This window comes from Ambystoma mexicanum, chromosome 7p (assembly GCF_040938575.1).
Source record: "Ambystoma mexicanum isolate Mex_15411 chromosome 7p, UKY_AmexF1_1, whole genome shotgun sequence".
In the NCBI taxonomy this organism is placed as follows: domain Eukaryota; kingdom Metazoa; phylum Chordata; class Amphibia; order Caudata; family Ambystomatidae; genus Ambystoma; species Ambystoma mexicanum.
The window spans coordinates 51,142,950-51,162,258 of record NC_090939.1 but is presented as its reverse complement, the minus strand read 5'-3'; the positions used below and the strand labels follow the sequence as shown (position 1 = coordinate 51,162,258).

Sequence of the window (19,309 nt, the reverse complement as noted above, 5' to 3'; positions counted from 1 at the left end):
AAGAAGATGGCATTTCTTTATCTTTTACGGGAAATGCCTTTCTATTTTGGAATGTAAGGGTTGCTTTGGAGAAGGTTATGTGAAGATTTTAGGAGTAAAGTAAGAAAAAAAAACAAGAAAAAAAATATAAAAACAACAGGTGTCTGTCAAGCATCTGTAAAACCCCCCCCCCCAAAAAAACGGCTCTTTTCAGAGCCAACTTCAAAGGGGAAATGGGGCACACTATTTAAATTTACATTCACCACGCTCAGATTTTCGATATGTCCGCGGACATGGCGGTAGTCCGCTAACATTAAAATCACTACGAGGGGGTTAGTATGTTCTATGTTACATGTATATGAAGTCAGGGACGTTATGGTTAAGTTGCGCTACTAAAAACCTATGAAATTCAGTGAAAAAACTTTGTTAAAGGGACGTTATGGTTCAAAGTAAAACCAAAAAACCCCTGAAATTCGGCAGTTATGGTAACATAAGCAACCATAACTCGCGCCACCGTGCACTGCTAACACTAACACCCAGGACATCAAAGATGACATCACAAATGTCGTTGATGACATCACTGATGACATCACATGTGCATTTACTTTTCATAAAAACTCTGTACAAGGGATTCTTATAATGCTGACCAAAAACTGTCAAGGATCATTGGGATAAATATCATGAGCTAATTAGTGCATTAAGCAATGCATTGATATAAATAGAATTCTATTATGAAGTTCTATCCAGTATACTAAGCTACTCATGTAGAAACATAGGCAGTGTGTGCAGCATACATGATGAAGGTGCCATATTCATAATCTTGCCATGTTGAAAACTGAAATGATAACTGCTTTCTTATTAGAGTTTTGCGTACTGTGAAACATGTAATAAGTAGATAATAAAACCCACTTAATACATAATTATTACAGACAAAACACAAAGAGACAACAACACATACAAATATGAGTATATACAGGGACAGTGAAGTAAACAAAAAAGCATAAGTAGTAGCAGAAAGAGTTCATAACCTAACTGATTGTCTTTATACAGAGAAACTATTGCTCTGTTTCAAAGATGCTACTTACCATATGTATGTGTATCACATGATGTGACTGCACCCAAAGGAAAGGAGAGTGAGTATAATGTATACAAATATGAGCATATACAGGGAAGGTAGAGTAATAAAAATAAAACTATGAGAAAGTGCTGATAACCCTAATGATTATCTTCATGCACAGAAAGGATTGCTCTCTTTGAAGCCTGTGTCTTCCGCTATGTATATGTTTCATATGATGTGACTTGACCCTAAGTCTACAAATATAGTACCTTTTCAATTTTTACTTCCCGACTGTTACTGAAGAAAACTATGTGGCTTCGATATGTCAGTAAAGGATAAAAAGGGAGAGCCAGCCATGTGATGTCATCAGTGATATCATCAATGACATCATCAATGACATTTGTGATGTCATCTTTGATGTCCTGGGTGTTAGTGTTAGCAGTGCACGGTGGCGCGAGTTATGGTTGCTTATGTTACCATAACTGCCGAATTTCAGGGGTTTTTCAGTTTTACTTTGAACCATAACGTCCCTTTAACAAAGTTTTTTCACTGAATTTCATAGGTTTTTAGTAGCGCAACTTAACCATAACATCCCTTTAACAAAGTTTTTTTACTGAATATATATATATATATGGATTTTGGGGGGTTTGGCGTTGGGTGGGGGGTTGTGGGGGGTTTCCCGCCACATATATGGTACAATTGACCTTCCCAATTCGGTCAATTGTGAAAAGGTCACTTGTCATTCGAGCAGTTGTAAAACGAACAATTCGTATACAACCGTTGCTGGACCTTAGTGATCGGTTTGGTTTGTAGATGGACACTTTTCCCTGTATGCATTCCACTCCTTGGCCGTGGATTGCTCTGTGGGTTATGCAGAGTGTTTTGAAGAAGATTCTTTTTTTGACTGGTAGCCAATGAAGGGCTCTCAGTGCTGGTGTGATGCGTTCTATCTTAGTGAGTCTGAGGAGCAGTCTTGCTGCTGTCACCATTACTGAAACATGCATGACAAATTAAACATTATGTATCATGCAGTGTCTAGTCGCTGTTCCACATCACTTGACAGAAGACAAAAGTGTCCAAGAGGGCTTTTCGTTTACTGAAGGTGTGTAACAATCAGCACACAAAAGGATATAGGCAGCAAAAGAGTACAACAGATTTAAAAAAATGAAATTGAGTAGAGAAAGACTAATAACAAATAGTAACCCATTGAAAATCACTGCTAGAGCCAGCGCCATGCGAGAACGCTGGAACATCTCTATTCCATGAGTTCAATGGGAGTGGTGCGGAGGGCAGTGGAGAAAACGACCCATAATTCCCCGATATCCTGATGGATATGAGGTTCTCAAGTCTTGCAAATGTACTGAAAAGAAAGCCAGCCAATATCCACTGTGCCACCTCTAGTTAAGCTCTGAATCTGTTGGACCTTCTAATAAATTGGCTTTGGAAGGTATCAGGTTCATGATCAATGAGCGGCATGGAATAAATGCAATAAAAACAGTTGCACTTTCACGATGAATGTGTGCAGAAAGAAAAAATAACACAGTGCCCCATCACTCTGGTTGTGTAGGAAGTCCTTGCCCTACCTCTGCTGCCCGTGAACAAGTAACCACTGGGTGTCCTCTGCTCAGCAGTGATTCCAAATTGTCTCTTTTCTCTTGTGGTTGAGGATCGTTGGCCCTGTTTATGTTGCCAGGTGAGGCCACAGCTTTGTAGGTCTTGATGTCACTGATATGATTCCAGATGCTTTTTCCAACTAGCCTGACTAGCTTGACTGCTCTTTCAATCACTGCTTCCACTGCATGGAGACTCCGGAAACTGGGTGCGTCCCACCTTCTAGTGAAGTTCCTAAGGAGAACCTGGTGTCCGGGGTATACACGTGGCGGCTTACGTAAGTCCTCTTGACTGTTGACACTTTCCTTGTCGACTTCAGGAACGTGCTAAAACACGGGTAGACTAAAACTCTGTTATTACGCATTCATTGCATTTTGGAGTTGATTCCTTGCATGGATTATGGCACAAACATAGAAATCCGCTCTGTGCATTTCTCTGCTCTTTTCAGGGACTCTGCATACACTTCCATCTGCATCACATTTTTGATGCAGGTTGAGGGGCATGTAATCACATGGATGCTGCAAACCCTTTTGCATGTGGAAGGGAAGGCATAGACCATAGAAAAACACATCAGCACAAGGAATTCATTGTCCTCTCAGTCAATCTACATTTCATTTTCGGAGCACAGACAATAACTACTGGTATTGCCTACATTCTGAAGAGGCCTACTTCAAAAGCAGACAGGGAAACAACAATGAAATTTCCACCCAGGATTTCATTTTAACATGACAGTCCATCGCTGGGCGGATCTTTTCTCACTGCAACATCCAATTAATGCAAAGAGACAGCTTTTAACATGGGAAAATATTTCCACCTTCCTTATAGGGAAACCACAAAAATCAATACTGCTGTTAGCAGCGTGTACTAATACCCTGGTAGACCTCGGGAGGGGTTGTTATTACTTGGAATAACAACCCTTCCCCCAAATGACAGCCCTCGGATTTGCCTCAGGACAACTTGTGGGTAGTTCATTATTCCATCATGATGACCTCTCCCTCAGTCTATAAGGCTGTAATAATGGCCACGGCATCACTCATCACCAAAATGCCAAAAAGCGTGCATGGCAGTGATCCAAGAGGATTAGCTGCATGGTTGGATATAGGAAAGGAACGTCAAAATACTCTGGGATTTCCGTGCCCAAACCTGCCACTTGAAGATAATCACAAGAACCTGGAGGAGCAGGCTCCGACCAGCAATAAAAGATGGTTGAGGCCCACTCTGCTGGCTTTTCCCCCCCATGTAAAAGAAGACCATGAGAAGAGGTCCATTAGGTTCTCACTGCATGGTAACATAAGATGAGTCGCTTCCACTGCATGGTATGATCACATGTGCTACACTAACTTACACACCTGCTAAAGAGATCCCTTAAAGTTTGCACTAGGAGGACAAGCGAAATGCATTACAAGTATTCTAGGCAGCTGAACCAACATCCTTCCATACATTTGGTTGAAGCAACTGATATTTTATAGTTATTTTGCAACTATTTTTGTGTACAGGGAATAAAGTTTTACCTTGAACTGAAGGGACTCTGCAAACTCTTCCTCCTCTTTGACCTTTTCATCATCATCAAACTGCACTGAAAAAGAATTTGAGAAAAATGTCAAATGGCCGCAACAGGGTTAAAACAGAACTTGTTGCTCATGGATGTCTCAGCAGCCGGAAGAGGAGCTCCAGCATCCCCAGCGGATTAGAACTGTGGGTTAACTAGAGCACATCCCTCCAGCGCACACCAGAATTCAAACTTCAGGCATATCTCCAGGACATCCTTAAGGAGTTCCTCCTCAGGCATCCAAGCCCTAACTGCAGCAGAGATGAACTGGACCTGCCATTCCACCTTCTCTTTCTTCCACCACAACTTGCCCCAGGAGGTTCAACCAATGACCCTAATCGCTGTGATCAGTGGTCGAAGTGTACGAAAAAAAGTAGTGGAACTATGTTCTCTGCTGGCCTGCCCCCGACATGGCCGCCGCATTAAAAGACTAGATTTAGCAGCAGAACAGCTAGCCTTTGATAGCCATGTTGGGTGTGAGTGTGAAGTATGGATTCCCTCTATTTTTCACATCCAGATGCTAGTAAGAAGGTCAAATGTCAGGCTAGCGTGCAAACAGCTGCACATGGTCGCAGTGGCAGCAACACATTGTGGTATAGAAAATGCATCCAAAATACAAAGCACTAGTTTTAACTTATTTTAGTTAGGATTATAGTCTTATATAAATGTAAAAAAATAATAAAGAGGAACTGAGACAGCAAAATGAAGCATATACGTATTTACTGGATTTCAAATTAATTGCATTAAGTACAAGTACATGGAAATTACAGGACATTGGAAATGGTAGGGTGAATATTTGATAGGTCCAACAGTGATTGACAGGAGGGTTTTTAAGCCCTTCTTCACTGTCCATGGAGTTCTCTGCAAGCCATTGCTCAATTGTAAGAGAGCCGGTAATGGAGAAGAACAAGTTACTTACCCCTGGTAACATTCTTTCGACTGGATGTTCCTGCCACGTATTCCTTATCTTATGATATTTCTAATATCCCGCTGAGCTGCTTCGGAACATTTCTTTTATCAGCAGAGGGTGCTGTGCTTCGCTGTCTGTCGACTCAATGTCCCTTGGAGGCCTCCGTCTCGATGTCGACGTCCCCGAAGGCATATATAGCACGTGCAGTGTCCGTTGGCTTCAGCTCTGTTTTTACGAATGTAGGATCTATCCCATACCTGACAGTTAATCCTCCTGAGAGAGCGCAGACTGCAATAGCAAAGGAAATTCTGCTGCAGGGTAGGTTGAGAGGGTTGATAAGGAATACGCGAGAGGAACATCCAGTCAAAAGAATGTTACCAGGGTTAAGTAACTTTCTTCGAATTGATTGTGTCCTCCCACGTATTCCTTATTTTATGATAGACTCCCAAAGCTGTTTCTAGTATTTCTGGAGGAGGGAGTCAGAATTTTTCATGACAATTTAGTTCTCATAGGTCTGCGTGCACCGAATGTAACACTACCAGCCTTACCGGCCTGATCAAGAATCCAAACTGTAATGTTTGGTGAAAGTATGTACGGACGACCATGTAGCAGCCTCAGAAATTTCTTTAACTGGTACGCCCCTCCGCAGAGGAACTCCCCATGCCCCTGGTCGAATGAGCCCGAAGGCCTTCTGGAGGATCTTTTCCCACCAGTTTGTAGAATTCGGATATTGCCAGTATTATCCATCTGGATAACGTCTGTTTAGCGATTGCCATACCCAACTTGTGGCCGGAGTAGACAAAAAACAGTTGGTCATCTTGCCTTAGTTTTGCCATTTTGGTGATATAGAAACATAGCACACGTTTAGGATCAAGCCTCTCCTCTTCCTTCCCAGGGTGCAGAGAAGGGTAACATGATGGTAATGTTATTTTCTAAGTCAGATAGAATTCAGATACAATCTTGGGTAAAAAGGTGGGTTACATCCTAAGGCTGTCCTTATAGAAAATTGTATATAGAGGCCAGCAGGATAACGTCTGAAGTTCACTGACCGTTCAGGCGGATGTAATGGCTACTAAGAAGATGGTTTTTAAGTTAGCAGTCTCAAGGGACAGGAGTGTATAAACTCAACAGGAGCACTCATCATACATTTGAACACCAAGTTGGGATCCCAAACTGGGACTTGAAAAGGGATCTGAGATAAAACATTTGTCAATCCTTTTAGGAATTGTATTATTAGAGGAATTTTGAAGTTGGATAACTCCTCTGAAGTGCGCTTGAATATAGAAATTGCCACAGGATATCCTTTAATAGTACCAATCTGGAGCCTCATATTAGCTAGGTACAACAAAAAGGTTAACACCATAGGTGTAATACATGTAAATGGATCCACATTCTTGTCTCTACACCAGCTGCAGAATTTGTTCCAACAGCAGCGTTATAAAGACTTTGTTGTTGGCCTTCTGGCCGAAAGCAACATCTCCATTACATCATCCGGGAGGTCCCAGTCCTTGTATCTCAGCCTCTCAGAAACCATGCGTGAAGGCTGAGTGTCTTGACCTCTGGATGGAGAGCCCGACCTTCCTCTTGCGAGAGAAGATACTCTCTTTATGAGAGACGTATTGAAGTGCAGATGGACATGTCCAGAAGGTCTGGGTACCATGTCCTCCTGACCCAATCCGGACCAATTAGGATCATGGATTTCCCGAACTTTTTCAACCTCCTGATCACGTGAGGAATAGCAGAGACTGGAGAAAACTGGTACAGGAGTGGAAATTCCCAGTCCACCACAAAAGCGTCTCCTAGAGCTCCTCTTGGGGGAAATTCCCTGGACCAGAACAGTTCGCACTTCCGATTGACACTGGTCGTAAACAAATCCACTTGGGTTCTCCAAAGGTTCCCCAGATCTCTTGGACTTCCTGATCTAGTTCCCACTCGTGGGAGACTGTGCTCTGCTTGCTCAGAGCGTCCGCCGCCGTATGCTCCACTCCGGCTAGGCGAACTGCTGATAGGGAGATCCCTTCTCGGATTGCCCAGAACCAGAGCTGCATTTTCTCTCTGCACAGTGATAGTGACCCTACACCTCCTCTTTTGTTGAGTTAGTACATGTCCACTGTGTTATCCATCATTAACTGAATGATCCTTCCCTGTACAGAGGGCAGAAAGGCCTTCAGTACTAGTCTGATTGCCCTCAGCTCTAAAAGGTTGATGTGTAGTTTGGATTCCGATGGAGACTAATGACCTCTGATAGTCAGATTGTTGGCGTGGGCTCCCCACCCCGTGAGTGAGACATCCGTCACTACTGTTATCTCCGGCCATGGTTGCCAAAAAGGTTCTCCTTTCAGAATGTTCTCCTGGCAGGCCCACCACCGAAGGTCCTGTGAAACTCTGCTCGGAATCTGTAGGTCTGACATCCTTCCTGAGAATTGGGACCATTGTGTCCCGAGAGTCCATTGGAGAGCTCTCATTCTCAGGCAAGCCTCTGCCACCAGAAAATGCAGGCTGCCATGAGGCCGAGCAACCTCAGAAAGTCGTAGGCTGGGAGATGATGGCCACTCTGGAATTTGGCGACCATCTGCAGAATGTCTCGAGCCCTCACCTCTGGTGGCCAGGCTTTTCCCAGGGATGAATCCAGGACTGCTCCAAAGAATCGAAGCCTTTGAGATGGTATATGTGAGACGTCTTGAAGTTGCGGGAGAAGCCCAGTCTATGAAGGAAGTGACAGGTGGAGCTGAGATGTTCCAGGGCCTATTCGGGGGAACTGGCCTTGATCAGCCAATCGTACAGGTAGGGGTAGACGTGAATCCCCCCTCCTGAGACTCGCTGCCAACACCACCTTTAACTTGGTGAAAACCGTTGGGCGGAGGTCAGCCCAAATGGCAGAACTCAAAACTGATAAGAACTGCCAACGGCGAACCTCAGGTACCTTCTGTGCTTGTGATGGATTGGCACATGAAAGTAAGAACCCTGAGGTCCAATGATACCATCCAGTCCTGAAGCTGGAGGGCCTGAAGGATCTGAGAAAGGGTAACCATCTTGAACTTGTCCTTCCAGAGGAACTTGTTCAAGTCTCTTAAGTCTAAGATGGGTCTCAATCCTCCGTCCTTCTTTGGAATTAGAAAGTACGGGGAGTACCAACCCTTGTTCCTCTCCTCTGATGGTACTGGTTCTATAGCACCTTTCACTAGCAGGGTTAATATTTTCTGCATAAGGAGCGGATCTGGAACTTTGAAAGAGCTGTTCCCCGGTGGATGACTATGAGGCTTTTTTAGAAAGGGAAGGCAGTAACCCTGGGCAATTGTTTCCAATGTCCATGCATCTGAAGTAATAGCCTGCCATTCTTTCAGATGCTGTGAGAGTCTGCCTCGCACTGCAGTCTTGTGAACTAAGTACTCCGAGAGGTTTTGGTGGCGGCTGACAGTGGCTGAGGCCGTCTTAGTATCTCTTCCCTGTCCACCACGGGGGAAGCTTCTTTGGCCTCTCTGAACTGACTGTCCTCTGCCTCTTCCAAATGTGGAGTAGTGTGAAAGGACTTACCACTCCAGGGCGTACCAGTGGGGCAATTTGGAGGTTGTCTAATCGCAGCACCAAGGGATTTGGCTGCTGCCTTTGAAGTGTGCAGTTTCTCCAGACTTTCATCAGCCTTGTTACCGAACAAATATGTTCCGTCAAGGGCATGTTGAGAAGTCTGGATTGTACATCTGGAGCAAATCCTGACTTTCTTAACCAGGCAAACCTGTGCATAACTGTACTAGCCCCCATTGCTCTGCTTACACTGTCAGCTGAGCCGAGACCAGTCTGGAGGGATTCATACACAGCATCCTTTCCATCCTTGACTATGTTGAAAAACCGGTCTTGTTCTTCCCCTTCAGGGATATGGTCAGCCGCCATGGATATACACTCCCAAAGGGTATGAGTGAACCTAGCCAACATGCACGTGGTATTTGCTGACTTCAGGGCCATACTTCCAGCCAAAAAAACCTTCTTGGCTATAGCGTCATAATGCTTCTCGTCCATATCAGGAGGGATAGTAGGGTAAGCATTTTGTCTTGTGGTTGAGGTGGCAGCCTGTACCACCAGACTCTCTGTAGTTGGGTGCTTTGACAAATAATAGGGGTCTCTGCTTGACACCCTGTATTTAGAAGTCAGTTTCTTGTTGACCACCGGATTCAATTCAAGCGCCTCACAATTGGTAGTTACCCGCTTTTGTAAAGCTGCATGAAAAGGAACAATTAGGTCTTCCTGAGGTCCCCTGTCCAGAATATCTGTCAGGTCAACTTGTTGGAAAACTGGACTTGGTCTACTCCATGCCATGTACTCAACTACCTTCAACATTAACTGCCTATAGGTTACTTGGCATCTTCTGGAGCTGATGGCGTTGATGAGTCTCTCAGCACCCATGGTGTGACTTGGTCCTCGAAGGGACTTTTTCTCGACTCAAGGAGTCCTCAGAATGCTCTTGCAGAGATTTGCTTGCCGGGCTCGAAGGCGCACAGGTCTTAGTCTTATGCTTATCGGGTCTTTCGACCAGAGCATGGCTTTCGACAGTACTCAAGGTGGTCAAGGCCGCATTCTCAAAAACTCTCACCTTCAGCCTAAATTCTTCCCACTTAGCTGGGGAGGCTGTTTTTGTTGGACATACAATCCGTTCCGGAGAGAAACTCGAAGACGACGAAGATGGCGACCTAAGACACCATTTCTTCGAGTGTCTTGACGATGACGAACGGTGGGAACCACTTCATGATCTGGATCTTTTACTTTTCTTACAGCGAGGAGAATCAGTTCCCGACACGTCCGATGTCTGTCTTTTCGACAGAGTCAATGGGGACCTATGGATCATACCGGCTGCAAGTTTCCCTCTGCGCTCTCTCAGGGCTTTCAATGTCATGGACAGGCAGTCCTCACACTCAGACAAAGGATGAGCGGATTCCAGACACCACAAGCATATTCTGTGGGGATCCATAGCAGACATCTTCAACCCGCAGTCGCAGCATTTTTAAAACCCGATTTCTGAGTAGAAGACGCAAATGACAAAGCCATTTTCGAAGATTTCTCTCAAAGATTTTCACAAAGGAACGAAGCATACCATACCCGAAGTGTTAGCATGGAAAAACAGAACTGAAGCCAACCAACGCTGTGCGCTCTATTTATGCCTTCAGGTGAAGTTGATATCATGCCTCCGAGGACATCAAGTCGACAGAAATCATCGCGCAGCGCCGTCTGCTGAAAAAATAAGAACACATTCCAAAGCAGCTAAGCTGGAAATTGGAAAGATCATAAGATAAGGAATACTTGAGAGGACACAATCCATTCAAAGGTTATTGTCAGGGCAGTTCCCTGTGAACAGGAGTGGTCAGAGGGCATGGATCGTGTGGCCATTGGGTGAATCCTTGCGAGAGCAGGATATTAATTGAAGAGTGCAGTGATTTGAGGAAATCTAGGTGGTGGAAGGGCGAGATTGCCATTGCAAAGAGAGAGACGGCGCATGGACAAAGAGAAGCAGAGGGATCACAGTGATGATAATGCCCACAACTGGGCCAATCAGCGTTTGCAGGTAAGTCGCTATATGGCTAATGTTCAATAAGTTGGAAGTGCCATTTTATTACAAATATGTTTGTATTTAATTGTCTACCTTATTTAACTAAAACACTTTCTTAAACTTCCCCCAGCCAAAACAACGCTTCATTTTCTCTCTTCAAACCATTCTTGCAGGATCCCCTCCTCTGCATTAGGTTTTTTACTTGGTGCAAATGGGCTGAAAGGTATTAGTGCAGATTACATGTATGTAGTACAGGTTTAGAAGGGTATACAGTGATTATACTGAAACATAAATAACTAATACCTTTTGAGATTTTTGGTTAAAAGTGTATATGGGGTGGGGGATAATAAAGCTAGGGAAGCAGAGGGTTTGGGGGTTGAGGCCTTGAGTGGCATTTGTTACTCACTATCTAAAAGATTAGTGTTCCCTGCGGGGCCGGTGCAGGAGAATGGACCACCATGGTAAAAACGTGGCCACACCAGAAATGCAGACTTCATCATGATAGTCTATGGAGCACGTGTGCTTCTGTTGCATTGTGGAGTCAATGTGGTGGCAGAGTCCAGGCTGGGTGTTCATCAGTGCTGGGGTGCGTGGTAAAATCCATCCCGCTACGGCAAAGCCTCATCCCTGCAACAGGCATTCTTACTGATAATGAGCACACACCTGGATGCACTCACCAGAAGGAACAAGTTACTTACCTGTAACTGTTGTTCTCCAGCATGGGTCTGGCATGGATTCACATGCTCATGAATATTCCCCGTCGTCAGGCCGGGAATCCTCGGTAAAGAAAAAATCAGTATCAGTTTTGTTTCTGATCTGTCTCTCTCAGTAGTAACCAATCACTGGTCTCTGGGTCATACTGCCCCCAGCCAATGACTGTCCTCTCCCTAAGCCCCGCCTCTGGCAGCCATCCTCAGATTTGGTAGCACGTAAAGTGGCAGTATGACCAAGTGAAGAGCCGCAAAGGGGTAGGAGGGAGGGTTTGCAGGTGAATCCATGCCAGACCCATGCTGGAGAACAACAGTTACAGGTAAGTAACTTGTTCCTTCTCCAGCATGGGGTCTGGTATGGATTCACATGCTCATGAATAAAGAATACATAGCAGTACACACATGCACAACCACGGGAGGTGGCAAAGGCTCAACATTAAGCATTACATCAAAACTCAACATTAAGCATTTCTTACCTCCTCACCAGGCTCACCTTAGGTGAACAGGTTGTGCAGCACTGCTTGGTCGACCCTGGACTCCTCCCTGGAATCCCGGTCGACACAGTAGAATCTCTTGAAGGTGTGCGTCGACCTCCACGTAGCAGCCCTGCAGATGTCCAGCAGGGGCACACCAGACAAGAACGCTGTTGTAGCAGCGATAGCTCTGGTCGAATGGGCTCTCGGACGGCCGGGCAACGGTCAGTTTGCCAACCGATGACAGTGCATGATGCAGCCGGAGAGCCATCTGGAAATGGAAGCCTTCGAGAGAGCCTTCCCTTGGTTCACAGGTCCAAAGTTCACAAACAGCTATGATGTCCTCCGAAAACTCTTCGTTCGGTCCACGTAGAACTTCACCGCTCTAGCTACATCCAGCGAGTGCAAAGTCCTCTCGGCCGGCGACGAAGGCGACGGGAAAAAGACTGGTAACACCAAGGGCTCGTTGAGATGGAAGTCCGACGGCACCTTGGGCATGAAGGAGGGGTGCGTCCTCAGCACTACCCTCGTATCGTGCAAAGGTGATGACCACCAGGAACGCTGTTTTCCACAACAGAAACTTCAACGGGGCCGAATGCAATGGCTCGAATGGCGGACCCATGAGCCTGGTCAGCACCACGTTGAGCTCTGACGCCGGGGCAGGTGCCTTCACCGACGGGAATGAGCGAAACAGTCCTTTCATAAATTACTTAACCAGGCGATGAGACCACAGGGATGACCGCCCTGTAGTCCTGGTGTATCGGGAAATCGCTGCCAGGTGTATCGTGATTGAAGCGTGAGATAGTCTAGCTTTGGCTAGCGACAGTAGGTACGGCAATACTTGAGGGGCCGTAATCCACAGAGGGTTAATCTTCTGTGCCCGGCACCAGATAGAGAACCTCTTCCACTAATGTCCGTAGCACAGAACCTCTCTGCAGTCGGTCAGGATATCATACCTTCCAAACTCTAGTGCTGCAGGAGCCAGGCCTGCAAGTTCAGCGACTCTGGGTCGCGATGAAGAATGGCACCTCCTTCTCTGGAGAGAAGATCTGCGTCCGTCGACAGCTTGACTGGTGGGGACGCTGACAAGTCCAGAAGGTCCGGGAACCAGATCTGTCTCGGCCACGCCGGTGCGATGAGGATCGTCCTGCACCGGGACTTCTTGAGCTGTTTGATGAGTCGGAGCAGCAACGGCAACGGAGGGAACGCATATAGGAACATGCCATCCCAGGGGAAAGAGAAAGCATCGTCCATGCTCCTTGGTTGGGGAAACCTGCTGGCGAACCTCTGGCGCTTGGAGTTCGTCACCGTCGCGAACAGGTCGATCTGGGGTTTGCCCCATCGCTGAAAGAGTTGGTCCACTTGGTCCTGGCGTAGTTCCCACTTGTGGCACGAGCGCAGCTGTCAAAACTTGCAGCCCTGGTTTCCCTTTCCAACTCCTCCTCACCTGAATCTCCGTCAAATTCTTCTCGGAGTTCTGTCTTCTCTTTCTTTTGTGTCCTTCTGATTTCTTTACTCCTTCTTTGATGCAAGTATGGGCGTGACTACCCGGAGGCCACCGTGACCGGATAGGAACCAAATCCCAGGAGCCAACCCGCTGTTCCAGGGAAAAAGCCATAAGCTGAAAAAACCCTGTGTGAAAGGTCTTCTTCAGGTCGGATAGAAGAGTAGAAGCGAGTCCAATTCCTTCTTCGGTGTAGTATGATCGAGTAGCCGGTGGTGCCAAAGGTACTGAGGCACAATAGAAGCACAGGAAACTGGCCGGAAGGTAGAAGAACGCAAAGGCAGCAATACCACGAACTGATGAATAGTAGTCTAGAGAAGCCTAGAAGGTTAGACTTTAACAAGAGAGAAGAAACTCCAGGCGGAAGAAACGGAGTGAGTAGAAAGAAACGGTAGTCAGGAAGAAAGTTAACCCTTTAAGTGCCAAGGGCGAGGTATCTCGTCCTTGACAGTGCACACGCAGTGCCAAGGCCGAGATAGCTCGTCCTTTTCGGCACCTTGTTTTATCCAACCTGGGCTATGTGAGGGGGAGGTCCCCCCTCACTGCCAGGGGGCTGGATTACCTTCAGTTTCACGTCGGCGTGCGTAACGCACGTCGGCGTGAAACTGAAAGTAAATCCACCGCAGCAGCCATTTTCAGCTGCTGCGGTGGATAAAGAAGGTGAGTTCACTTCTTTGTCAGCATCGATCTCCGGCTGTATTTCAAGCCGGAGATCGAGGCGGGTATCGTTGGAAAGGGGAGATTCTCCCCTTTCCAACGATCCCAATTGTGTGGCATTGCTGCCCGCGGATCGGGTGCAGGGCGCCGCGGGCAGCAACGTCACGGATCAAATGAAGATCCGTTTGTGACGCGGAGGGAGGGGGGGCTGCTTACTAGGTAAGCGGCCTCCCTCCCCCAGTGGCCCCAAGGCATGGGGCCACAGCGCCAGATACCCCTGGGGGCAGATAATCACTGCCCGCAGGGGTGAAAATAAAAAAATAAAAAATAATCAAGGGGAGGTGGGAGGGGGTTTGGGGCCCTGGGGCCCACTGGACCACCAGGGATGGAACAAAAGTGGTGTCCCTGGAAAGGGGACTTTCTCCCCTTTCCAAGGACACCACATATGAGGCATTGCAGCCCGCGGATCGGGCGCAGGGCGCGCGATCCGCAGGCAGCGATGCCAGTGGATCAACACAGATCCATTTGTGACAGAGGGGGGGCTGCTTACTAGGTAAGCGGCCTCCCTCCCTCAGTGGCCCCAAGGCATGGGGCCACAGTGCCAGATACCCCTGGGGCAGATAATCACTGCCCCCAGGGGTGAAAATAAAAAAAAATAAATAAAAAAAAAATCAAGGGGAGGTAGGAGGGGGTTTGGGGCCCTGGGGCCCACTGGACCACCAGGGATTGATCAAAAAGTGGTGTCCCTGGAAAGGGGACTTTCTCCCCTTTCCAAGGACACCACATATGAGGCATTGCTGGTCACGGATGGGGCGCAGGGCGCTCGATCCGTGACCAGCAACCCACTAGACCACCATGGATTCGTTTGTGAGGTGGGGGGAGAGAGGGCTGCAGTCCTCTCCCCCTCCCGGCCCCCAAAGCATGGGGGCACATGCATGTGAACCCCGGGGCAGATGGCTGACCATCTGCTCCAAGGAAATGTAAAAAAAAAAAAAGTGAAATTATGGGAAAAGGGGGTGGGGGCCACTAGCCACCATGGATTTTTTACTGAATGAAAGGGGGGGTGCCCCCCCAACCGAAGTAGAAAGGGGGCACCCCTTGTAACCCTCCCTGGGGCCTGATATCTGCTCCTAGGAAGGGGCATCTGACCCCATGGAGGGATCCAAGAGGTGGGCCCCCCCCTATCTGCCGCCAGGAAGGGTTGCATGAGGTGGGGCCCTCCATTTGGGGCGGGGGGGGGCTGAGGGCCACCCCCCCCGTTGCAATACATCATTCGCTGCCAATTTAGGGTGCCCCTCAGCCCCCCCTAAAAAGCAGCCTATGATTTTGTATTATTTTTTTTGTTTACCCAACTTCGCTTGGTGTAGATGGCCACATTAGTGAGGCAATCTGCCCCCAGGGTGCCCAAACCCTACTGCCCCATCTATTGGGGGTCCTGCCCCACCTTTTGTGGTGGCCCTCTCCCCCCCACCCCAAATGGAGGTGGGGTGTACCTTACGCAGCCGTTTGTAGGAGGCCCAGGGAGGCCTGCATGAGGTGTCCCTGCCACCCATTTGGGGTGGGGGGGAGAGGGCCACCACAAAAGGTGGGGCAGGACCCCCAATAGATGGGGCAGTAGGGTTTGGGCACCCTGGGGGCAGATTGCCACACTAATGTGGCCATCTACACCAAGCGAAGTTGGGTAAACAAAAAAAATAATACAAAATCATAGGCTGCTTTTTAGGGGGGGCTGAGGGGCACCCTAAATTGGCAGCGAATGATGTATTGCAACGGGGGGGTGGCCCTCAGCCCCCCCCCGCCCCAAATGGAGTGCCCCACCTCATGCAACCCTTCCTGGCGGCAGATAGGGGGGGCCCACCTCTTGGATCCCTCCATGGGGTCAGATGCCCCTTCCTAGGAGCAGATATCAACCCCCAGGGAGGGTTGCATGAGGTGGGGCCCTCCATTTGGGGTGGGGGGGCTGAGGGCCACCCCCCGTTTCAGTACATCATTCACTGCCAATTTAGGGTGCCCCTCAGCCCCCCCTAAAAAGCAGCCTATGAATTTGTATTATTTTTTTTGTTTACCCAACTTCGCTTGGTGCAGATGACCACATTAGTGTGGCAATCTGCCCCCAGGGTTCCCAAACCTTACTGCCCCATCTATTGGGGGTCCTGCCCCACCTTTTGTGGTGGCCCTCTCCCCCCCACCCCAAATGGAGGTGGGGTGTACCTTACGCAGCCGTTTGTAGGAGGCCCAGGGAGGCCTGCATGAGGTGTCCCTGCCACCCATTTGGGGTGGGGGGGAGAGGGCCACCACAAAAGGTGGGGCAGGACCCCCAATAGATGGGGCAGTAGGGTTTGGGCACCCTGGGGGCAGATTGCCACACTAATGTGGCCATCTACACCAAGCGAAGTTGGGTAAACAAAAAAAATAATACAAAATCATAGGCTGCTTTTTAGGGGGGGCTGAGGGGCACCCTAAATTGGCAGCGAATGATGTATTGCAACGGGGGGGTGGCCCTCAGCCCCCCCCCGCCCCAAATGGAGTGCCCCACCTCATGCAACCCTTCCTGGCGGCAGATAGGGGGGGCCCACCTCTTGGATCCCTCCATGGGGTCAGATGCCCCTTCCTAGGAGCAGATATCAACCCCCAGGGAGGGTTGCATGAGGTGGGGCCCTCCATTTGGGGTGGGGGGGCTGAGGGCCACCCCCCGTTTCAGTACATCATTCACTGCCAATTTAGGGTGCCCCTCAGCCCCCCCTAAAAAGCAGCCTATGAATTTGTATTATTTTTTTTGTTTACCCAACTTCGCTTGGTGCAGATGACCACATTAGTGTGGCAATCTGCCCCCAGGGTTCCCAAACCTTACTGCCCCATCTATTGGGGGTCCTGCCCCACCTTTTGTGGTGGCCCTCTCCCCCCCCATCCCAAATGGAGGTGGGGTGTACCTCACGCAGCCGTTTGTAGGAGGCCCAGGGAGGCCTGCATGAGGTGTCCCTGCCAGCCATTTGGGGTGAGGGGGGGAGAGGGCCCCCAAAAATGGGGGGAGAGGGCCCCCAAAAATGGTGGGGCAGTGAGGTTTGGGGACCCCGGCGCCAGATTGGCACACCAATGTGACCCTCTGCACCAAGGGAAGTTGGGTTACCAAAGGAAAAAAATGAAAATGGTGGAACGCTTTTTAGGGGGGGGGCGGTGGGGCACCCCAAAGGGTCAGGGAATTTTCTAATGGGATGAGGCGTGAACCCCTCTGCCCCCACCCGCAATGGAGTGGGTGCCAAGTCATGCAGCCCTCCCTGGGACCAGATATCTGCTCCTAGGAACGGACGCCTGAGCCCAGGGAGGAGTGCAGGACAGCCCCCCCCCCTTATCTGCCCCCGGGGAGGGCTACATTTTGCTGGTGTGACCGTAGGTAACATATGTTCTTTGTTTTGTTTACAGCTTTTTCTACCCGAGCAGCTGCAACGTTATGTGAGTACTGTTTTTTATTATTCTATGGTTAGGGCCCACTGTCAGTGGGGTGGTTGAGACTGGGGCTGGATTGTTGGTTGGTGTTGGTGGGAATGGCCCGTCTGGGCAGATCACCTCCAACTGTCCTGGAGTTGCAGCTGGGCTGCATTACAGCTTTTCCTTTCGGGGAGGTATTGGCACACTGCCGAGACTCCTTGGTGGGGAGAAGCTGTAACGCAGGGCAGCCAGGGCTCCAGCAAAGTCGGCGGTAATATCCCTGGCCTTGGGCACCCTTCTCCCATGTGGGTCTTTGCTGGTGGTTCTGGGTATTACATTCTGGGCCAATTTGCGTAAGTCAGACCTCTGGATTCCCACGGGGGTCCTCTTTTGGGAAATGCATGGGGTTCCCTGTTTTCCTTGCTGGCTTCGACACCCTAGGCCCAAATCTGTAGGTTGCCCACATGAACAAAATGGGCAGTGGCGAATGGCTTGGGGTTCCCAGTCGGTTACCCTTTTCCTTTTGCGCCCCCGGTAGGTGCACCCACACATGTGAGGTACCGTTTTCATCGGGACACGTGTGGGGACGTGGGAAGGTAGGCCACGTGTTGTTGGTGGTGTGTTTCGGTGGGTGGCCAGAGCGAAATGTCTGAGAATTTTCTTAATTTCCTGCCAATTTCAGAGACATTTCCCTGTGTTCACTCACCGAAACACGTCGCCAACAGCAGATGTCATACCTTCTCGTGTTCCCACAGGTGTCCCGACGAAAAAGGTACCTCGCATGTGTGGGTGCACCTACCGGGGGCGCAAAAGGAAAAGGGTAACCGACTGGGAACCCCAAGCCATTCGCGACTGCCCATTTTTTTCATGTGGGCAACCTACAGATTTGGGCCTAGGGTGTCGAAGCCAGCAAAGAAAACAGGGAACCCCATGCATTTCCCCAAAGAGGACACCCGTGGGAATGCACAGAGGTCTGATTTGCGCGAAGCGGCCCAGAATTTATTACCCAGAACCCCAGACAAAGTGAACATTGTGTTTTTTCCCCACCAAATATCACACTTTGTCAGGGATTGTGGCTAATAAAAACTGGGGCAATTTGCGCAAGGCAGACCTCTGTGGATTCCCACCGGTGTCCTCTTTTGGGAAATGCATGGGGTTCCCTGTTTCCCTTGCTGGCTTCGACACCCTAGGCCCAAATCTGTAGGTTGCCCACATGAACAAAATGGGCAGTGGCGAATGGCTTGGGGTTCCCAGTCGGTTACCCTTTTCCTTTTGCGCCCCCGGTAGGTGCACCCACACATGTGAGGTACTGTTTTCATCGGGACACGTGTGGGGACTCGGGAAGGTAGGCCATGTGTTGTTGGCGGTGTGTTTCGGTGGGTGGCCAGAGCGAAATGTCTGAGAATTGTCTTCATTTCCGGCCAATTTCAGAGACATTTCCCTGTGTCCACTCACCGAAACACGTCGCCAACAGCAGATGTCATACCTTCTCGTGTTCCCACAGGTGTCCCGATGGAAACGGTACCTCACATGCATGGGTGCACCTACCTGGCTGGCAAGGGGCAAGCCGAAAACGCAAGCAAACCCCAGTCTGTTTGCAGAGGGGAATCTCAGCCATTCTGCCGACCGGCACAACATACAGATATGGGCCTCGGGTGTCCAAGCCACCAAGGAAAATAGGGAGCCCCATGCATTTCCGAAAAGAGGACACCCGTGGGAATCCGCAGAGGTATGATTTGCGCACATCGCCCCAGAATGTATTACCCAGACACCCCCGCAAAATCCGAAATGTGGGGAAAAAAACGCATTTTCCGCACATTTCGCTCGGCGCACCCATCGAAACACGCCCCCAACAACACATGGCCTATCGTCCCGCGTTCCCACAGGTGTCCCGATG

At 49.0% G+C, this 19,309-nt stretch overlaps 1 protein-coding gene across 3 annotated transcripts in view; it reads right to left on the bottom strand.

The window, feature by feature from the left end:
- Positions 1-19,309, bottom strand: part of SPAG17 (sperm associated antigen 17) — a 1,712,709-nt gene that overhangs the window by 964,877 nt on the left and 728,523 nt on the right. For all 3 annotated transcript variants that reach the window (XM_069635754.1, XM_069635756.1, XM_069635755.1), the window contains exon 16: positions 4,159-4,223. In XM_069635754.1, coding sequence (XP_069491855.1) covers positions 4,159-4,223 — 65 coding nt within the window. The remainder of the gene's footprint in view (positions 1-4,158; positions 4,224-19,309) is intronic.